This window comes from Amphibalanus amphitrite, unplaced genomic scaffold (assembly GCF_019059575.1).
Source record: "Amphibalanus amphitrite isolate SeventyFive unplaced genomic scaffold, NRLGWU_Aamphi_draft 000069F_arrow, whole genome shotgun sequence".
NCBI classification, from domain to species: domain Eukaryota; kingdom Metazoa; phylum Arthropoda; class Thecostraca; order Balanomorpha; family Balanidae; genus Amphibalanus; species Amphibalanus amphitrite.
Genome location: NW_024881565.1, coordinates 777,428 through 799,567, shown reverse-complemented (window position 1 = coordinate 799,567; position 22,140 = coordinate 777,428). Strand labels below are relative to the sequence as shown.

Sequence of the window (22,140 nt, the reverse complement as noted above, 5' to 3'; positions counted from 1 at the left end):
CAGCGCATATAAGCAAACGATCAGACAGAAAGACGAGGGCAAATTGAGACACTCGGCGGACCACTCACCTGAGCTCCAAGCAATGAGAGGCACGCAACCAAGATGGAAAGGCGGAAAAGGGCTTCGAAAATGATCGTCAGACGGCTGGGTGAAGTCTGCTCCTGACCTTGTGGCATGACTCGCACTTCTGAAGGTGCAATACTCCGTGGGGGAGCCATTCTCAGGTGATCGTCCTCAGGTTTAGGGGTCTTGCTGTTCCTTTAAATGCCTGGACGATAATTTTTGTCTCTTAGTCTACAGTCAAATGCTTTGCCTTCCAGCTGTTCTTCGTCAAGTTGCCCGTCTTTTCGTTCGTTTATCAGCCATCCGTTAATTTCTGTCAGAAGGTATTTAGCTTTCCGCTGGTCACTGCTTCAGTCACGGGGACGAGACGGTCAGCTCACTCCTTCTTTCATCCTCCCATTCATGAGCTGATCGTCCGTTCACTGTCTGTCAGTCCGTGACTACGTGCCGTCCTTCGTCCGTCCACTGTATGTCCGTCCATCCACTGTTCGTCCGTCCAGTCTTGGCCCGTCCGGCCCGTCAGTCCGTTCACTCTATGTCCGTCCCGGTCCGTCAGTCCGTCCACTGTATGTCCGTCCAGGTCCGTCCATCCACTGTTCGTCCGTCCAGTCCCGGCCCGTCCGGCCCGTCAGTCCGTTCACTGTATGTCCGTCCCGGCCCGTCAGTCCGTCCGTGCCGTCCCGGCCCGGCCGCACGCACTGCTCCCCTCGTGTGCCTCTCACCGCTGGGTTTTCCAGAGGCCGGACGGGTGGGTGGTGGGCGCGCCCCTCTGACCGGCCGGCAGGGACGGGCATCGATCAACCGGCACCGCGTGTCGTCCCAGCGACAGCCAGCCATTGTCTGCGCGCGTGGCAGGTGCGCGGGGCACTGGGACGTTCCCATGGAACTGGTGACGTGGCTGCACCGTCGGCCGTCAGAGCCGCCGGCGTCCCCATGCAAACTCAGTCGCCGACTGCCGCCGCTCGCGTCCCTTTGGTCCACAACAGCCATTCAAAGGAGCGTTGATAAACGATGGGACGTAGGCCAGCGGCCTCGCGCGGATCTTGCCGATAATGTACGGCTTCATCGAATGTCCATCCTTGTCCAAATGGTTAATTGCTGAAGACTTCATGAGTTCCCGCCTGTGAATCGCGCTGTAGGTCCCGATCGCTAGCAACACTAATGCACAAAACTCTAGGTACAGCATACATATTGCTGCAGGGCATTTTGCGGCCGAAGGATTTGTCACTAGGGGATAAATGATTAGCTATCTATTTGATTATAGCGATATTCGTAGCTCGGAAGGGCCTTAGCACGATACAACTTTCGGATTATTTCTTTTCTCGCCAGTATCCACCCCTACGATGACATTTGCATTGGTCCGGATACGGTAGGTATATGTTAAACGTTACACTAGAGTGGACATGAATAAAAACGTCATGGCCAGGTGTATGCTGACTAGTTTATTCTCAGCGTCAGTCAGGGGCTCAAGTGGGCGGAGGATTTCGTCGAGCAGTTTTCGCAGCACTGTGCGGATCGAGGCGAGGGGCGGATGTGGACGGGAAGGAAGTAGGATGGCCTTCCGAAAACCCAACACGTTTCGATTGAGGCAAGCGAGCACTTCGACCACGCTTCCGCTCTGGAACCAGGAGTGGCAGGATGGTTTCTGCCTACCGCCTAATTACATCTGTCAAACAACTTCCTTCGTCAGAATCCAAGCACACGCGGCCGTTATGAAGGAGTTGTCAGAACCACTGCAATGCATATTTTCCCTTGGTCTACCGCAGCGTTGGACTAATGGATAACCTAGTTGTTTTAGCTTTTTGCCGTGTCTGTCCCAGCCAGGTGTTCGGGAGCCGACAGAGGAACACCAGCTGGAAAACGTCACAGGCGTCACAGCCATTCGGCGGAGAATACACGCCCACGGTCGTCAGTCAGGGACACAGTCACACAGCCGTCAGACGCAGTGGCACACCCGCCCCTGTCCACGGTGACTGCGGCGGTCAACTGCCATTCAGCCGCCCCAAGCCACCGAGACCGCAGGGAGTCCATATATGAATAAAAATACCGAGGATCATTAACGACAGAGAGTGCTCGAGAGTCTTAAGATAATCCACCCGACCCCTAGTCCAGTTCATTGGCACAAATCATAAACCATGGAGGGTCAGGGGTCGGAGTATATTACGGGAGTATAGTCCATAAACTGGTCTCTGCTGGCCGCTGGGCGGCCGGCTGTGATCGGGAGACGACACGACAAACTATAACTACATATTGAGCAATCATTGCTTCAAACCATTAAAAACACTCCCGAAACGCATCGAGGTGTCATAGTCATGGGAGAGGGGTGTACATACAGCTGAGCCCTAGACGGCGCACCGTGGGGACTTAGGCCATCCTAGCACGCATTAAGTGGCAAGTTAAAGTATTTCGATTTCCACTTTTTTGTTATTCATTCCACGTAGAATTGTCCAGCGCATCCGAATCACACCTTAAATCGTCTGTAAAATGATTGTTTATGCCTCAAAAAACCTCTCAAAGTGTAGCTTCGTCCTGACCAGCGTCGTGCTACCTGCATACAGCGAAAAAGCACACTACAATAAAACGCCCTCTCACTCGTTTCCCTGAACAGCAGGTTATAGTTGCGACATGTTTTCATTATCTTTGACTTATAAGGAATATGATGGTATGCACGAAAATTTCCAAAATTCATCCAAATGTATAATTTTTGACCGAAAAGCTTAAGATGTTAAAATGCTTCTTGGTTCAGAGAGTTGACAAGCGAACTATTGCCTTACAAAGTTTGATACGCGGTCTTACGCGTGGAAATGTATATCAAAATGTTCTCCAATAATTTCTGCATCGGGGGCAGCTCTCATTTTTTGCCGAAATTTGCCTAAACCAGTCACTATGAGACGTCAAAGCAGACGGTGCCGCGTGGTTTCTTACGCCGCGCCGGGCCGCGCCGCGGCGGGTTACCCGACCGCAGCACACCGCCTGGGGGTTTCCGGTCAGTATAGGAGTTGGGAGGAGGGAGGAAAGGGGTGATACCATGTTGACATTATTTTTCTTTCGCCAAATGTTCTTTTTGAACAAAACAACAACACCCTTGCAACGCTGCGTCCATTTTATTGGCTATCGCCGCCAATGTTCACCTTATTGAACTTCAGAACAGAGCTTTGATATAGGTAAATCGAAAAATGCTGTAACTTTGTAAAGTGAGGTTGGAGGTTTTTGGGGTGCTAATCACGAATTTCAAGCTAGTTTTGATCAAGGATGATGTTTTCATGCTAGGCCGGGTCAGGTCAGGCCCGACCAGTAGGTGTCTTGCCGGCTATCCATAGAAGGTAGGCGTCGATTACCTTTGACGGCTTCGTATAGCATGTTCCGTTAGGCACCAAAACTACTTAAATCTTCAAATGGGTGTTAAGTTCAAAATAAGCTCCAAGCACTTATCTAGAAAAATCGTATAACTTGAAAAAGTCAACTAAGGTCATCTAAGGTAAATGACCTTGATTTGACCTTAACGTGACCTTAAAATGCAAAGAACAAACAGCATTTCATGCCTTGGAGAGTTAACAACCACAGCCAGACTGAAAACGCGCCGATAATGTGCGCTGATAAGCGCCAAATCGATACCAGCCTGACATGGTCTGGTGAAACAGGTCACAGGTCAAATTTTTTTTAAGGTCAAGGTCATGAAATTTTAAGTGTGTGAGTAACATTGATCGAATCGAATGTATAGAAAGTTTCGTCGTGATCCGCCACGTTTTGCTTGAGTTAGTATGCGAAAAGTCGAGGACAGAAGTCTGTGCGACCCCCTCCCCCTTTAACCCGGCAGTTGCTGGGGTATTTCGCCACCCACCGTTTGCTGGGGGGGGGGGGGGGCGTTAAACGCCCCCAGCCGATAACTCGAGAACCAATAGGCGCAGCGAAACGCACGAGGCGGCAAACGAAAGAGCGCGACGAGACGCTTCAGATGAGTACTTTAAAGTTGAATTTTAAGGTCACAGGTCGGGTCAAGGTCAGGTCAAACACCTGAAATCGGGCTTTCAGTAGCATGGACTTCAGGACTTCGCAATGGGCGCCTCTCGCCATAAACTCTGTGAAAACGGTGCACAATCCATCTTATAAGGCCTACAAGAGTGTCAGCTCCATGTAGGGGTCAGTCAAGCATAGGTCAGGGTCAAGGTCAGGTCAACCGGGTAGGCACATATCCCCGAAAATCAAAACTGATATTCGCAGCCTGTGACACATGTTTTATAGGTAATTTGGGGCGTAGAACACGATGGTGACATTCATTTTATCATATGTGTACGTGTTTGGCTCAAAAAGTTCAATTTAAGAAATTCATGTATCATGGTCGTGAAGTCGTCACGAAAAATTGCCAAGATTCAGTTCAAGATTATGGAAAATGCGGAACGATAATCAATAATCGAAGATAGCCATTTGATTGATCATGGTATTGGCAGTCTAATGGCGTTTACGGCATGTCTGTATGTCTATTCTGTGATTTTATATGATTTTTTGAACATATGCCGTTTTTGGTCGAAAACTCAGAAATCATGACGTCACTAAAACCTCGATATTTCAAAAATTTTCCGACCGATTTTTTTGAAACTTTGTCACAATAAACTTCAATCAATTCCCTACAGGTACCCAAAATTTGGCGCGCCTGCGGCGCGCCGTTTTTATGCTATGGCCCGGCGAAAAAAGTGGGGGCGTTTAACGCCCCCCCCCCCAGCAACTCGCGGGTTAAGTGCAAGGACTAACAAAGTGCAAAGGTTAAGCCCGAAATGCCTTTTGGTGATTGGGCTAGACATGAACAAATATCTACTTCTAAAACGATTGTAGTTTCGTTCTACTTTTTTAACGCTTCCACGCCCACGATGCATTGCTAGCCGAAAACGCTTCAGTGCTAAGTCCGTGGGAGGGGGCGGGGGAGGGATGGGGTCAAGCAGGAGAGCCAACCATGTTGTCAGGGATCATACACCCTAAGCCTAACCATTTGAAGGTGAAATAAAATTAGTTAAGGTAGCGGAGGATGCGATATAAATAAATTCGTGCTAGGATCGATAAAAACCCCACAGTGCGGCGGTCGGGAGCGGTTACAACCGGCGAGGACAAGGGACTGACGCCTCCCGGCAGACCAGCCGTGCAGAGCTAGCAGAGCCACCGGGACCGACTCCCCGTACCGCCGCGCCGGTCACTGCGCCGCAGCAACACACGCAGCACAGCGCCACCGACAGCCCATCCGTCCCACTCGGCAGGGCCTGGGATTACTGTCAGCTCACAACCCAGCCGGATACCTACCGGCGCGGCGCCGCTCCGAGATTTACAGCCGGACGTTTTTCGCTACCGAGTGGCTCTCACCGCCCCCTCTCAGTTAACACCGTTTCACGCGTGTCTATCGAAGCGCAATCACACGGTACAGCAGAAGCTTGGTGAGTGGCGACTACTTCTTCTATGTTCTCTGAACTCTGAACTCCCTGAGTACTAAACTGAGCTCTGAGAAGACAGCCGATGATCCCTTGGAGGCGCGAAATCGACCCAGGAAAGAATAGCAGGGTCGAGAATAGGGCGATCTATGGACTGGAATCGGGAGGATAGAAGGGATCAACTTGGGAGAGAATAGGACACTCCCTGTCCCCTGGTCTTGGGAACCTCTCGAAGACCATGATGGTCTCTGGACCCCTGGAGACAGGATCCTTGATGGTCTTAGAGCTAGGTGTCATCCACCGGTCGACTGAAGAACAGCTATTTGCATACCTTAACACAGGGCAGCTCTCGTAATTTGAAAGAATGCGTATTAAGTGGTTTGAACCCACCGACTGGTTCATGGTCGCATAAAGTGTGAAGCGATTTCACATTTTATTTATTTCATTTCACGTTAACACCAACCGGAATGGTGAATAGCGCTAAAATCGACTGAGCATAAGGCGATTAAATGTGCGAGACATCACACCACTACAGGGTGTTGCAGGTAAATTGGGACTAAGTTCATGACCTTACAAAAAAATTGCTATGCGGAGGAACATCATGGAAATTTGACACAATATAATTTCAACAATTGTTTTTCATTTGATATTGAAATTTTAATCCTAACATATCGCGCAGTCATGGAGCAGCGTCGGAGGGAAACGATTGGTGAGTTAGTTCGCGCCGGACAGAGCGCGAAGGACATAATAAGTTTAACTGGGTACCCAAAGTCTACCGTGTACCGAACTATCGCGACCGTAGGAGCTGGAGGGGATGTCGCTCGACGTTCTCACACACCTCGCAGTGACCGAAAACGGACACCAACATTCCTGAGCGGCTTGAAACGCTCGATTCAGGCCAAACCGAGGACCTCGATGAACAAGCTTGCGCGTGCCCGTCACGTGAGCAAGAGCACCATCAGCAGAGCCGTGAGAGAGGACCTCGGGATGAAGTCGTTTACCAGAAAACGACGAAGCCTCCTGACCGAACCAGCAAGGGCGATGCGAAGGGAGAGGGCACCGAAGGTCCTCAATCTCCTCAAGCACCTCGGGAGTGACGTCAGGGTATTTGTCGATGAGAAAAAGTTCATCGTAGAAGAGGTCGCCAACCGCCGGAACTCGCGGGCTATCGCCTACAGCCCTGATGAAGTGGCTCCCGTGATGAAAGGCAAAAATCCGGCATCAGTGATGGTATTCGGGGCCGTCGCAAGTGATGGCCGCATAATGCCGCCCCATTTCATACCTGCTGGTGTGATGATCGACACTGACGCGTATTTGACCATCCTGAAGGAGTCTCTCATCCCCTGGATGATGAAATACTATGACCTGAGCAAAGTCATGCTGGTGCAAGACTCCGCCCCAGCACATGCTTCCCAGAGGGTGCAAGATTTCCTGAGCCAGAGGATCCCCCTTTATGTACCCAAGGACATATGGCCCTCCAACTCGCCTGACTTGAATCCATGCGACTTCTGGATGTGGGGCGTGGTAGAACAAAAGTCCAACTCGACCACTCATGCCAACGTTTCTGACCTGAAGAAGGCCATCAGGAAGGCAGTCAGCACCATTGACCAGGACGAGGCCCGGCGCGCGTGCTCCGCTTTCCGGCGCCGTCTCGAGAGGGTGCGGGACGCCGACGGCGGTCACATCGAGTGACAAGGCTGTGCGTACATGACACAATACACGTGCGAAGTTTCAACTTTCTATGTTTTCATTCACCGTATTAATAGCATGTTGAAATTAGGTTTGAAAATTCCCAATTTACCTGCAACACCCTGTATATTATCTTCGTACTTTTACATGGCGTGATGATTGCATTCACGATATCGAATAGAAGTAGTTAATAATACCATGTGAACATCTGAACATGCAAACACACGACAGACAAGTTGACAGTTGGCAGTGCTAGTTGAATTTCTGTCCCGAGTGACTCATGCAAAATCAAACATGTTGAACTATGTTCACACCAGAAGTATCACAGACGGTTACTGAAAGTGACGACAACATGGCACATCAATGATCCACAATAGCAAAGGCACAATGATTAGCATGCTAATACTGCAATGTCCATAGCAAGTCCATAGTACAACAGCAACGAGTGCGTAGGTTTCTAAGCGCTTAAAGTTCATCAGTTGCAGATCGAAGCAACCGGCAGTGTACGTAAACTTTACAACTTTCTTCAAGAAGCCTCATTATGTATGTGATGCGACATGTTTGAAACACTGCTGTCGAACGATTCATACGAATAAATCAAAAAGCTTTCCACTTTGTCGAGGGTAGGGCGCTCGGGCCGCATTGATCCCGACGTCATTACACCCAATTGCATTTCACTACACTTGATAGAACACAGTTCAAAAAAGCAGCTGTCAGGCAGCTTTTGCTAAAATGTCCAAGAACTCAAGTTTGCTTTTCTAATTTAAAAACACAATTCTAACAAATAGTGTTTTAACTATTAAACAAAAAAAAAATCTCTTGTGCCGATGGTGGAACTGGAAAAATGTGCAAGAAGGTTAAAAAACGCAAACAAGACACTATCGACATATAAAAACTGAAATGCATGCATAAGCTATACAAACGCCTAAAATACCTCTATATCAATGCAGGTGTTCATACTTCAGGTGAAAGAAGCTCTAATTAATATTTATAAGAATAATAATCCTGATTTGCCCGGAAATTCGATCACAAATTAATCACAATTCAGTGATGGCAGGCACGCGATCGACATACAATACCAACATAAAACACGTCACGTGTTAACAATGACTGTCATTTACATTCCATCCTCCTGAAATGCTAGAGAGGGAAACTGATCGGCCCACAATCACGAGCGGTTGCCGTCAGCCGGCAAGCACTTGCACAGTCAATGACGTGCATCGATCACATCACATCACAGACGTATCACACCACATCCATCAACGACAGCGCGTGGGCGGCATCAGCATTGCATGAAGTCGCGGCGGGCCGGTGCCAAAGTGCCGCCAGCCACGAACCGTGCCATCTGCGCCAGTTTCCGGTAGCCGGCGCCCGGCAGCGCGCGCCACAGGTAGGTCAGCTCGTGCGAGAGCAGCGAGCGCAGCAGCAGCAGCGCCGCCGCCTGGCCGAGCACGCAGGTGCCCATGTAGATGTCGCAGCCGGCGAGCCGCGGCGGCCAGCGGCCGACCACCGGCTCCGTCCGCACCAGGTAGGCCCACGCGTGGCCGAGGAAGGTGAGGCAGCCGACGGTTCCCGCCAGCAGGCAGCGCAGATAGACGCGCCGGTTGGCCGCCGCCACACAGTTGATGATGTACAGACAGTGGTGGTCGTAGTCGCGGACGCAGCGGGCGCACAGCCGACAGTGCCGGTCCGGCATCGCCAGCACCACCTGCCGGTCACAGGCGACGGTCACAGGCACAGCCGCGGGTCACAAACACAGGTCACAGTTGAGGGTCACAGCCGTGAGTCACAAAACATGTCACAATAGAGGGCCAGGGCGTAACTTCACAGATACACGGCACAGTCCCAAGTTACCGCTCCCGGTCAAAGTTGCAGTTAGAGCCTAGAGCTGCGAGTGGCAGCTGCAGTCAGAAATCTCGTCGCACGGGCCACAGATGCAGTGAGGGCCACAAGTCACAGGAGCTGTAACAAATATAAATAGCACGGCTGCACGTTTCAACTCTAGAAAATGGCTGCAATAGGTCACATCTAGCAGCTACACTTCATTTATTCGAATAACAAATCAATATGAACATGTTGCATTGGTCGGCAGCCGGAGACTACGTTGTGTCAAGGTCAGTGGTAAAACTCGGTGAGAACATCATGATTGCTCTTGAGGGATTATGCCACGCCTTTGGGAGTTTTTGAAGCAAGCCTGAAGCATTTTCCGATGGGATTACCAATTTCAGTCGCTAAATCCGCTGTCACTTCAGCGCAGGATACCTATCGACTTGCGTAGGCGATACCAGTGATTAGAACGAAATGTTAATGATATAACGAGTTCAGGAACGCATAAAACATCGACAATATTAACGGAAAAGATGGGCGGATCACCCTGAAGCCGGGCAAAACGGCCTGCTCTGGAGAGAGACGGCCATTTTTCGGCCACTCAAGGCTGGCGGCCGGTCATTTTTGCCGCGTGGGCGCGTCAGAGCGGGTGCGTCTCTGCCGGAATGGGGCCCGGTGTTAGTGGTACCGTGTCAGGCGGTGTCACCGGCGCCTGAGTCAACCGCGTCCTCCGTCCCAGGCGCCGACGAGAGCCAACCGCTCGGGTGCAGGCACCAGCGCCGGGCAACAACGAGTGCCACAGGAAACCCGCAGAATTGTACCGGGAGTGCAACATGGCCATAACTAATAATGACCCATAAAATAACATATCGTCCTTCGGACGGACGCGACCTCCGAAACGCGTCATGCCACAGTATTCCAGACAACTACTGCATAACGGAATTATGAATGCATCCCTATGTAGAAATGAATGACTTTGTTCATATGAAGACGTGCAGTTTTGATGAAGATATTTCAAAATATTCGTTGCAGATATTCGTTACAGGAAATCAGAACTGTGCGTCGAATTGTCGGCAGCGAGAGCCCGATTTTGAAGTTTTGACATCCCATAATAAATTAACCCTCGCCGGACCTATTGGCTTTTTATTTATCGATGGGAGTTGGTACGACCCCCTCACCGTTTTGCCCCTAATGAAGCTAGAGCTCCGTGGAAAAAAAAAACGAACGTGTGCGCCGTTACGAGACGCAGCGATTGATATCCTATTTTGAAGTCTCAGGTCAGCTCGGCTTTTGGCAAATAACTTCGCAAAAAATGGCCGCAGAGCCGCGACTTTAGCAGCATCGTATTCGCCTTAGGCAGGCACGTCGAATGGTATAGGTACTTATTGTTCAGGTGAGGTTAACGTAAGGTGTTGACCTGGGGTTAATGTCAGGTCAGAGCCCCTCAGGTCACGAAGCTGGTCGAGAAGGTCATATCGCATAGCATTCGATTCGGCAGGTCTTCCCGAGTCCATTGATGACTTTCCCGACTCACTAGCTCAATTTGATCTAGAGTTATTGACGAAAAACTCTATATGGCCCTAGCGACGTCATGCGCAAAGTAAGCAATGCAAAAGTGAAGCATTGAACCATAGTGTAATAAATAACTGTGTTATTTATTACACTATGATTGAACCTTGCAAGGAGTGTATGAAAGCACGATTTCATGTGCTTGAGATAGTTTTAGATCATTTTCGGCGCCAAAATAACAGTTTCTACGAGTAAATTTCCCAATTAACTTACGAGCCATTAACTAACAATTAACCCGCGCCCCACGGGGGGCTATTCATAGCCCCCTCCCATTTTCTGCAATAACTTCCAAACCGCTTGACGTATCGACGCCAAACTTTCAGTACCTTCGGCTGCATCAATTTGACACCTTGTGTCAAAATATGAACTTCGTAGCTACCATAGGTCGGCCGGAAATGACGTCAGAGTGACGTCATGTTCGGCCAATTTCGACGCAAAACATTGAACCACGGCAATCGCTCCCAAGAGCTCAGTTTTTAAGATAGATCCAATTTCTTTGCATGAAAGTGCTCAGAATAAACTGCGCTATCAAACTGCTATCTCATATTTTCAAAATTTTGAAAACTTTTAAAACTATTTAAAATAAAATTCAAAATAGGTATATATTTTTATATTTTTCCCATTTTTTTTTTTTACTTTTCGAAAAAACCGGAATATATGTGATAGAAAACATGCTTATGACTTACTCTAGCAAGTGTTAGCTAAATATCTTCAAAAATGGCCAAGTTATACGCATTATTGCAAAAAAATCACGATTATAAATTTGTCAAATCAATTTTTCAGTACGTTTTTGACATCGTACACCAATATTAATAGCACCATCGTGTTTCTGAGCTCAAACTGCATCCGATAGACATATTGTTTGTTGAAAAATTTCAACTTTGAAATTTGATCTTTTTTTACCTGAAAGTGACCTGACCTCAGCTACATTCAGATGAAAATGGCCTCAAATGACACATGCGACACCGAATTCCAAACATATGGCTTAACCCTCGCCCATGTAGGGGGGGTTGGTGCAACCCCCCCCCCCTGAGGTTTTTTCGGAAATAGTGCAAAAACGGCGGCGCGCAGCGCCGCCAAATTTTGGGTACCTTATGGGGCAAACCTTGCGCATCTTTTGATAAAGAAAATTTGACCGGGTCATGTCAGGTCACGGAGTTATGACGTCACAAAGGGAACAGCCTCCGGCCGGATTTTCACAAACTGAGTGCCAACGCCCGAGGTTTCCTGCCGGTGGTACGGTCATCGGTTGATGGATCGTGATGAAACTTCCCATGCATGTTGGGGCAAGTATTGGCTATCATATGGTATAAGAAACTTGACCGGGTCAGATCAGGTCACGGAGCTATGACGTCACAAGAGGAACAGCGTCCGGTACTATTTTTGAAAAGCGCCCGAACCACTATTTTGCTAATTCTTGTCACCTCAATGGGAATATGCAGCAATATTAGCTTCTATAGGGAGCAAATGGACCTCCGAAATCCAAAAATACAATCAGATTTGAAAAATTTAAATTTTGATTTTTCGAATTTCTGCCGCCGACTGTGACCTTGCCGACTTCCGGCGCTCCCAACGCGCCATTTTTAGAGCTAGGGAAACGAAATACATACCAAACGATAGAGAATTAATCAAGGAACACGATAGTGAAGGTTTCAAGTCGATATCTGCCACCGTTTTGCCGCAATCGCCGCGGAAAGTTGAAAAAAAGTATATTTTTCCGAAAATTTGACCTTTGACCGGTCAAAAATAGGTCAAATGTTGACCTAGGACCAAAAAATATACCACCAATCGCGAGATCTCGGCGAGAGCAATCCGTTGGTCTTTTCCGCTAAGCTCTACGACGCTCCGTTTTCAAACGCCAAGGGGGGGGGGTCGCACCAACCCCCCCTGCATGGGCGAAGGTGGCAGATCGCCGTTTACGGGCGAGGGTTAAATGGACCATAAAACATGTGTCACGTGACCGACTTAAGACATAAGATTTCCGTGACCTATGATGACCTGACCCTGACCTGAAAATCAAAGTACAAGTTTGGTACCCTCAGGGTAGGTATTTGAAGCATCTGTTTACGAGTGTGTAAACCAAAAATTAGCCTGATCTGACTTGTAAGACGGCAGCCAGAGCCCAAAAAGTGAACAAGCCAAATATCGATAATTTTTACTTTGACCTGACCTGTGACGTCATCAGTGACCTCGAGGTCAATGAAATTAGGTTTCGCTCGACAGTTATTCAGGGCTATCAGATGCCGTTTGAATTTTGACGATCAGCCCAGTAGTTTCGGAGTTAGGAGGGGGGGGGGGAGGCTATGAATAGCCCCCCCCCCCACCCCCAGTGGGGCGTGTTAAGGTCTAGCTACGATATGCGGGATCCTACGTCCGTGATCTGCGAGTTTGCGGGTCTTGCAGAAAATCGGTACGCAGGTCAAGTTCAGCTGATAGGAAATACACAGGGTCGGCTACACTGGGGTCACGCAGATTCAGTCAAGGAAATCCCGGACGTTCAGTACAGGAAATGCCGGATAGTCAGGACGGTCAGGTCAGGATGTTCCATGCCGATATAAAGTTCAGAGCTACGAACTTTTTTGCAGAATCTGCGAGATTGCGTGATATGAGACAGTTGTTGGCGCACTTGGTGGCGCACCGTATGAATCCAAGTGACGTAATTGATAATTGTTTCTTTAATTTTCATGTGTTTGTGATGTTTTATTAACAAAATAAACTAATTATCAATTAAATAGTATAGAAGATAGCAAAATTAAGCGCTTGTTGCGAGACCATTTATTAGTGGTTATTATTAAGTCAGCATACAATAATTCTCGGAAATTCTGAAAAACGCAGAAACCGATGTCAAGGGAGTCTCGCAATCACGGATCTGCAGATCACGCACGTAATTTCCTGGACGGTCACGCATAGTGTAGCTCAGCCTTTATACACAGACCACAGTGGGGCGCGGGTTAATTAACAATTAATTAACTTTAACAATTAATTAATTCGTATAATGGTGCGGTCACTTGACCGACCTGACCTCATGTGACTCTAAGGAAAATCCGAGATATAAAAGTTGTGAGACCTCTGGAGGATACTACTTAAAACCCGTAAGTTTCATTTCCTTCTGGAAGTTCCTCTGGCACTGAGGGCGTTGCGAAGTTGCGTTGCGATACCTGGGGACCGTTCAGTGGTTCACTTATGACGTCTTAGGTCAGTGACATGACCTGACCTGAAAATGCGGTCGGTGTCACAAGATCCGGCTTGAATCAAAGGTCATGAAGGCCAAGTTTCAGCTCTCTATCTCCGTCGTCTTCCGAGCTATCGCGAAAAAAACTATGTGGGGCGGCACCCGAACCCCCTCGGCCTCCGAGGGTTAAGGTATACGCAATGACATGTGGCATTGCAAAACAACAGAAACGTGTATAATTGGAATTCGTCCAATCTAAAGATAATTGTAGAGAGCAGCAGCGTCCCCAGACAACGGCGGATTAAATCAAAGCAAACTGATATGAAAGATGGGAAACGAATTTGCTCGCCATGAGGATGAGCCCTTTGTGTTTGAAAAGCCGCGGCAAATGGCCTTTTGGGGAAAATCTCATCTGATCCGACGACGGATGCGCTGGCCTTCTGTGTGTTATGCCGATTTAGCTGGAGGAATTGTCCTTTCTGCGGACGGTGTGTGAGGGTGGTCTTAGCTGCCGCCAGACCCCACCAGCGCCATCAGCCGAGGTCGAAGGCCGGCAACCACAAGGACCAGCGGTAGGCGCAACGACGGACTTGATTACGGACGACGCGGTGTCCTTCACTATTAAGAAGAACCGGTTTCTGCAAGACAGTCAAACATATTGTACCCACCTACACAACACTTACTACCAGGAAGCGGTTGAACGCTTTGAAGACTTGATCTGCATGGATATGTGTGCCTGACATTACCTCAAGCATCGAGAAAAACGCATTTTTATTCAAGCCTCAATGGCGTGATGGAAAACAATCGCTGTTGGAATGCGCTAAGTAGATCTGCCAGTCACGTCCGATGCAGCGTTTCGCCTTTATTTAACACGCGTAGTTAGAGAATGCTAGGCAGGTGCTGGAGGTAAAAACAAGTTTAGACAATGAGGAAATGTCAGACTGCTAATATTAATCTCAATTTATCTTAATGTAAAAATGATTGTTAAAATTGAGTTTCGAGTAACACTTACGCGAAAAAACAGTGAAAAGTTCAAGTAGTCCATGTAAAAGTCCGTTCACAGATTCGGCGCACCACGTGTCACCGGATCGAGGCTTTTCCTGGCACCAGCGTATCAGCCAGCAGGCGCACCTAGCCTTCGCCAATCCAAACTGCAACAATACTTCAGGCTCCACAGACTGCGACACACTCCACGGCCTATAGCTTGTGACGTCAGACTTCCAGAGCCAGACACAGGCAGTCTGGTACTGTTTAAATTGCCTCCAGAAAGCTATGAAAGCATCCGCTCTTACGTGACGATCTATATCAGAAAATAAATTGTGTGATATGAACAACAAGAACGCGATTGACCTAGTAATGGCATCTACAGCATGTGGTTTACACTTTACAAGGCGAGTGGTAGATTGGTCAATAAACATTAACAACGTAACATCTGCTTCCATTGAGCCGAGCAGTTTACCGGAGAGTGTCTTATATGTAGCTTAGCTGTCTGACCTGGCCTTCAAACCTCAAACCAGGTCTCTTAACCCTCGATAGGCGAGGGCCTTTTTCATAACACGGGCGGAGAGGGGGGAGGGTGGTTGGTACAACCCCCCCCCCCCGGCGATTGGCTCCTTTGGCACTTAGAAACACCAAATTTACACGGTAGAAGGACCCATAGGAAAGCTCGACCCTCTGCAAATTTGGTGACTCAGTAGAGTCTGGGTCAATATTTAGGGGGTTTCGGCCTTCGGGGGTATAAGTGTAAAAAATTCGCTAAAACACGTCAAAACTTTTTCGCTTATAACGTCTGATCTAGCTAAGGTAGAGCAAAAATAAAAGCACCAGTGAGTTATGGAAAGCGGTTAAGCGGTTATGGAACGCGATTGGCCGGACGTCGTAGAATCTTCGCCGTTCGAGAGACATCGAACGCGGGGTAAATGGTCGGGGATGAACAGCCGACCAATAGTCGTTGACCCGCTCCTAAAAATAATCAATAAACGGTGGTGGACGGTCCTAAACGTCTCAGAAATTTGACAGCGTTTAGAAGTTATGAATGATCGCTTTTAAACCTGCCGGCACGCATCGAAATGTATCATTTCTTGGACCCAAAAGTGATAATCACGCGAATATACCGCGCGAATATATACGCGAATAATAAGGGAGATAATGAGCTTTCTTTTTTCTTTAATAAAAATTACTCGACATCTATACTATTTCTACTGTAGTTTCTATAAAATATGAAAATTTCCTAGCACATTTTCGTATGTGAAAAAGGTTTTTATTTTTGCAAAAAAGAAGCAGTACTTGCAGTACTTGTAACACCCACCGAAATGCGTTGTCCTTCTTGTCCTTCTCTATAAAAAAGTCGCAGTATATGGCGCTTTTGTTTCAAACAGCGACGCTTGGGTTTTTGTTTATGTTATCGCCTTGTCGTTGCTTGGTTGTAAGGATTCTAATTTGAATTAGAGTTAATTCGGTTTAGAATTAATTAGATTCGTACATAGTGCCTACTCTTCTTTGTTTCCAAGTATTATTTTGCGCCACAAATGAACGGCATGCGCCAGAAACGCAGCCAAATCTTGCGATTGCGACTACGAAATTCATTATTTTGGCCTCAGAGCCTGAAGCGAAAAATACAAGCATATTTATTTCAAAAAGACTTCAGGTTTGTCGAACGGTGTTATGAGAATTTTGATAACAGTACTGCATAAGTTTTTCAGTGATGCCGCAAAAGTGTTGTATCTATCTTCTTTTATTGTGCAGTCGGCGGGACCGATTCAAAATTGAGTCGTTGCTACTAAAATAGCAGCATATGGCCTCAGATGATGAACAGGAAAAATAGTTGCGTAAATTTAGACATAAACCACCCCCAAACCATGAATATCTTTTGAAGGCACTATAGACGACCATTAACTAACTAGATGTGATGAAGATCAAATGTAAGGAATACGCTCATTTTACAAAATTACATGCAAGTACCAAAAAGTGATGTAAGTACTTATTCAACGGTCATTTTCAGCGCTCCCCGCTAACGTGACTTCAAGTTGAGATATTTGCGGCAAGGTACCGCATTGAGCAAAATGGTTTTAATTTACATTATAACTTGTTGTGTTTTGTCAGAAAATGATCCTAACTCAGATTTTGTGGAAAAAGGTCATTATCTCCCTTTAACAATAATGGAAACGCATTCCAACATCAACGCACGAAAATACATTATATGCCCCACGTTTCCGAAACTATCAATATCAAATCAGTAAAAACATCAAAGCTTTGGATCTGATAGCCAGAGCTCAGATTTTGTCGCTAATCCGGTTTGCGATCCATTCATGAAAAAAAAACGTCATATGCGTAGAGACCTTGAAAAGAGACTAAAACCATCGGCCAATCTGCTATTGTCCATTGTCACATTGATTTCCCTTAGATGAGACCATAATTTTGCCGCTCTTTCTTACGTTCTTATGTCAATGACATAAGCCAAACTAGTTCTTTTTTAGTCACCATGGCTACAGTCCTAAGTCGTCTTTGGACATCGTCCACCAGAAACATAATATAATAACGCATATCACGAACTCGGTTTGTTATCGATCAATTACCCAGCGGTGCCACCCTTGTGGCGGCTGGACGGCCGTTTTCCAGAATCATTTCGCGGATTAACCGATATGGAGGCAAATAAGCGCAGGAAACAGCCAACATCCGCCGAACCGGTCAAAGGCCACTGACGCAGCCCGCCGCTCGCCGCCCCCACACCCCACCCGCCAATGCCGAAAACGACCACATCAGCGGCCGGGGCGGCGGCGTGGGAGCTGCTCAGCGGCTCGAGCTGGTCCTCCTGCAGCCGGAGCCCGGAGCGGTACCAAACACGGCCGAAAAAAAAACGGCGCGCTACACCGACTCGCACTGCTCGGCGGCCGGCTCAGACGCTGCCGGGCACCCGTGTCAACCTGGTAAAAGATAAAGTTTTCCTATTGACTGTCATCGACTGAGCGGTTCAAACGATGTCGAGAAGCAGGTTTATCAGATAAAGTTGGAAAATATCGGGGAGTACAGCCCGCGAACGTATGTGTACACCAACTACACATGCCATAACAGTGAGCAGTAACGGACCGTCCGAGAGTTTTCAGCCCCCGTTCGATAAATGTACGCCAAACCACAGAACACAGCTACGATCATAAAGACATCCTATTATGTACATTGATGATGGTCTCTGAGACATACAGGCGAACATAAGGGACAGACATACGAAAAAGCCTGGATATATCAGCAGTCAGTTTCTATACCGGTTATCTATGACATGTTCATAGATGAAAAGAAATTATTTTGATCTCTTCCAATCTTGCATCAAGTACTGTGTATCCCTATACGATGAACAGCGGACCTGATATAATATTGAAGCGAGAGACTAATATGAAACACATTAAACACAGAATAGAATGAATAACAATGAACGCTGACCTGACAGTGGCGCTGAATGACAGCTGGGTGACCCCTGGCCTAGCAGTGGGGACAGTATGGGTGACCGCCGACCTGGCAGCCGCAGTAGGGGGCAGTATGAGCTCTGACCTGGCAGTAGGGACAGTATGATCTCTGACCTGGCAGTCGTGACAGCATGGGTGACACCTGACCTGACAGTAGGGGGCAGTATAAGCTGTGGCCTAGCAGTGGGGGCAGCATGAAACAGTGACCTGTGACCTGGCAGTGGGAGACAGTATAGGTGACCCTGACCTGGCAATGCATGGGGACAGTATGACTTCTGACCAGGCAATGCATGAGGACAGTATGACTTTTGACCTGGCAATGCATGGGGACAGTATGACCTCTGACCTGACCGTGGGGGAAGGATGACAGTGACCTCTGACTTGGCATCGGGGGCAGTAGCTGACCTGGCAAAGGGGGCAGTAGCCGACCTGGAAAAGGGGGCAGTAACTGAACTGGGTGGAATGACACAATGATCTGTGACCTGGCAGTAGGGACCCTGACCTAACAGTGGAGGCAGTAGCTCAGCTGGCCGCTGGGGACCGTATGACCTGTGATCTGACAGTGGGGACACTGACTTGGCAGTGGGGGCAGTAGTTCTGCTGGTCGGTGGGGACACTGACCTGGCAGTGGGGGCAGTAGCTGAGCTGACCGGTGGGTGTGGCCGCCGCCGTTCGCAGAGTGTCGGCCAGGCGATCGGTCGGCGGCAGCAGTCCCGGGGCGGCCGTCACCGCCCGATGAAAGGTGACCACGAAGGCAGTCAGTACCACGCCGGACAGGCCGGTGACGTACAGCGGCACCAGAGCGTCTGCAGTCGGCACGCTAAGGAACATCGGCGCTCTCGGCCAGCCGGCCTCAGACAGCAGACACGGGCGCAGGCCCGTCGCATTCCCCGGCCACAGCCAGTGTCAGCACGACACGCCGCCGCCGCTGGTCAGACAACGCTTCAGCCCAGACACGCTCCCCTGCAGCCAGACACGCACGCAAAACCAGGGCCGATCGTCCGAGGCCCTCCCGCACACTATGTTTACGCCGGCTGCATTCATGAATGGGTTTCGTGACTCAGTTGAAGAAGTTGAGTGGTTGCCAAATGGACTTTTGTTTGCCATGCAGGGAACAATGCACATCTTCCTATGATTCCATTGGCATGATCATTTTTATCTCATTGTCTAGATTTCCGGTGCTATATGTTTTCCAGAGGATTGATATCAACATCACTCCCATAACCATAACGCGCAGGGCCAGCTTTTTCAGGGCATCAAAGTGGACCGAACATTTCGCTGACGTAACCGTTCATTCACGGAATTGGTCCGATCAGTGCCGGCGGCTGCGGCGCGTCAGTAAAAAGCGGCCGCCGGAAAACCTCGCCAGCGCCGGTCACCCTTTTTAGCGTCTCCCGGCACGGCAGGGGCAGCTGCGACCGGCGCCGTGCGCACGTTCCCGGCCACACAAAAATCTACCATCCGCGGCTGATTACACCCAGCAGCACAGAACGGGAGACAGAATACAGACCCGCAATGCGGGCATCCCACCACAAGGACACAACATCACAGGGCGGTCAGATCACTAATAAAAATGCTCAGCGATTTCCTAATGGAGCCATTCCTGTTCAAAGGCGGCAAATCGTGAGCCCATTAGCTTTTTAGGAAAGGTTGCTTTGAATGTAGCCGCCGGCACACCAAGCGAGTAATATCAGAGAGGGCGGCATGAGAGATCGGGAGAGCTTGTTGAATGTTTGCAAGTGTCTTTGGGATATTCTATGGCGTACGGAGAGAAGAAGACGAAGAGAGAAGACAGGCGGCAAGAAAGGGGACCAGGGAGAGACAGAGACAGAGACAGAGACAGAGACAGAGACAGAGACAGAGACAGAGACAGAGACAGAGACAGAGACAGAGACAGAGACAGAGACAGAGACAGAGACAGAGACAGAGAGAGAGAGAGAGAGAGAGAGAGAGAGAGAGAGAGAGAGAGAGAGAGAGAGAGAGAGAGAGAGAGAGAGAGAGAGAGAGAGAGAGAGCGAGAGAGAGGAGCACTGGAATAAGCGTGAAGGCCCGAAGGGATTTCTGGACCGGCCGGCGCAATATTGGCCGGAAGCGGGTGGGTGGTGGCGCCGGACCGTGTGGGCGTCTGGTGACGGATGGCGTGAGTGCCGACCCGTTGCCGGCCGTCTGCGGCCGACACTCCCCCGGCCGACACACAGAGCGGTCACCCCCCGCCAAGGCCAACGCAGCGCGCCAAACAACGACCGAGTGCCCCGCGACTAGTGATGTCAATTACGGAAAATCGGAATACCGATACCAAACCAAATACCAACCAAAACCGTGGGGAAATACCGAAACCAAACCAATTTGGAATCATGATGAAAATACCAACTTTTTACCAATTTTTTAGCCTCTTATACATTAGTGAGGGCTCATGATACCAACAAAATACCGATTACACTAGGATTGAAATACCAAATACCAAGTTGGTATCGGTTTTGTAATCGGTATACCAAAAAGTTGGTATCCGATTGACATCTCTACCCGCAACCATCCGACTGCGACAGACAATAAACCCCTGCACACCGGCTGACAGCCGCACCGGCACTCTGTAACCATGTACGGTCACAAAACAAAGCCCCAAGATAAGCCTAATGAAAAGACATTTATGGTTGTCCGAATCTTCAATGATCCTCAAAGCAAATACTTATTCAAAGAGGTTTAAAATCTTTAAATAAATGTAATCCGATGTTACGATGCTAGCTTTTAAGCCTACCTACAGCCGAATCTAAAAAGGGCATCAGCACAAGCGACATTAAACGATCGGTGGTACACTTGGAATCGTGTTGAAATGCTTTAGCGATCCACACAAGCCGCAAATTCTTTACACAGGAAAGAGGATCCGCTAGATGAGCGCCACAATAACAAAATGCTGTAAAGGCGATCCAAATCCTGAGATCGCCCCCTTTTTATGACAGTCCGTAAGCCGTGTAAATAGCCTGATGCCTATCAGTTAAAGGGAATATACCACCGGGCTGACCCGGTTGAGGATGCGGTTGAATAAGGCAAACCAAGGTGGTAACACTACTCCAAGCGATCTTAGCCGCGCCCGGCAAGGATCCAAGAATATTGAGGATACTTTCAGGTCATCTCATGGAAATAAGCGTTGAAGTTACCGGTGAGAGCCAGTGTCTAACACATCTGTCACTGCTACTCAGCTGGTTCCCTTTGCCACCCACCTGGTCCCTTCATTATCCGCATACCACCCGCTCGCTCCTCATACCACAGGCCGCGACCCTGCAACCACTTCTCTGGCACCGGCCCCCAGCCTGCTGACGTACTGTCCCCAGTTCCCACCAGTACCAACTCACAAACTAACCACAGAACATGCCAAAAATATACCCTCACATCCTTGTGATTGACATGCAGATATGGGACAGTTGGGCGCCTGACAAGACTAAGTTTCAAAACGCTTAACAGCCCTTATCAAGCGCTGGACATCATACTACTGCTGGGACACAACCCAGCGATACGGCAGATACGACCAGCGTGTTACACCGGCCATCAGCCGCTGACACTGTTCCGCTCCATCTGAAAGGACGGTCGGTGTGCGACCGTGTCACGTCTGAGGAGCTGGCTGTCGGCCGTCGCGGGACGGACCGCGGCAGGACAGGCAGACGGGACGGATCGGGCCGCAGTCTCCGGACCAGCAGCGAAACTAACGGGGGGATGAAAATAGCGTCCTCCACTGAAACACGTTAGGACTAGGAGTATTACGCTCCTCCCCATTTAGTCATTAGCTTTCACTGCCGCTGAGGTATGCAGGTCCACTTTCAAACAGTAGCGTTTGGATGACGCTGGGTTTTAGGAGCGCCCGGTCTATGTTGATTATCGGCGCCCACAACAAGTTGTAGGGCAATATTTAATAACGATTTTAATCAGCTGTGACAACAGCACCATCACCGACCAC

At 48.8% G+C, this 22,140-nt stretch overlaps 1 protein-coding gene across 5 annotated transcripts in view; it reads right to left on the bottom strand.

Annotated features, from left to right (window-relative positions):
• Positions 1 to 5,897: 5,897 nt before the first annotated feature.
• Positions 5,898 to 22,140, bottom strand: part of LOC122379014 (palmitoyltransferase AKR1-like) — a 55,086-nt gene continuing 38,843 nt past the window's right edge. For all 5 annotated transcript variants that reach the window (XM_043360847.1, XM_043360848.1, XM_043360850.1 and 2 more), the window contains exons 9-10: positions 18,813 to 18,997; positions 5,898 to 8,874 (exon numbers count right to left, since the gene is read on the bottom strand). In XM_043360847.1, the coding sequence (XP_043216782.1) occupies positions 8,449 to 8,874; positions 18,813 to 18,997 (611 nt within the window). In that variant the 3' untranslated portion in view covers positions 5,898 to 8,448. The remainder of the gene's footprint in view (positions 8,875 to 18,812; positions 18,998 to 22,140) is intronic.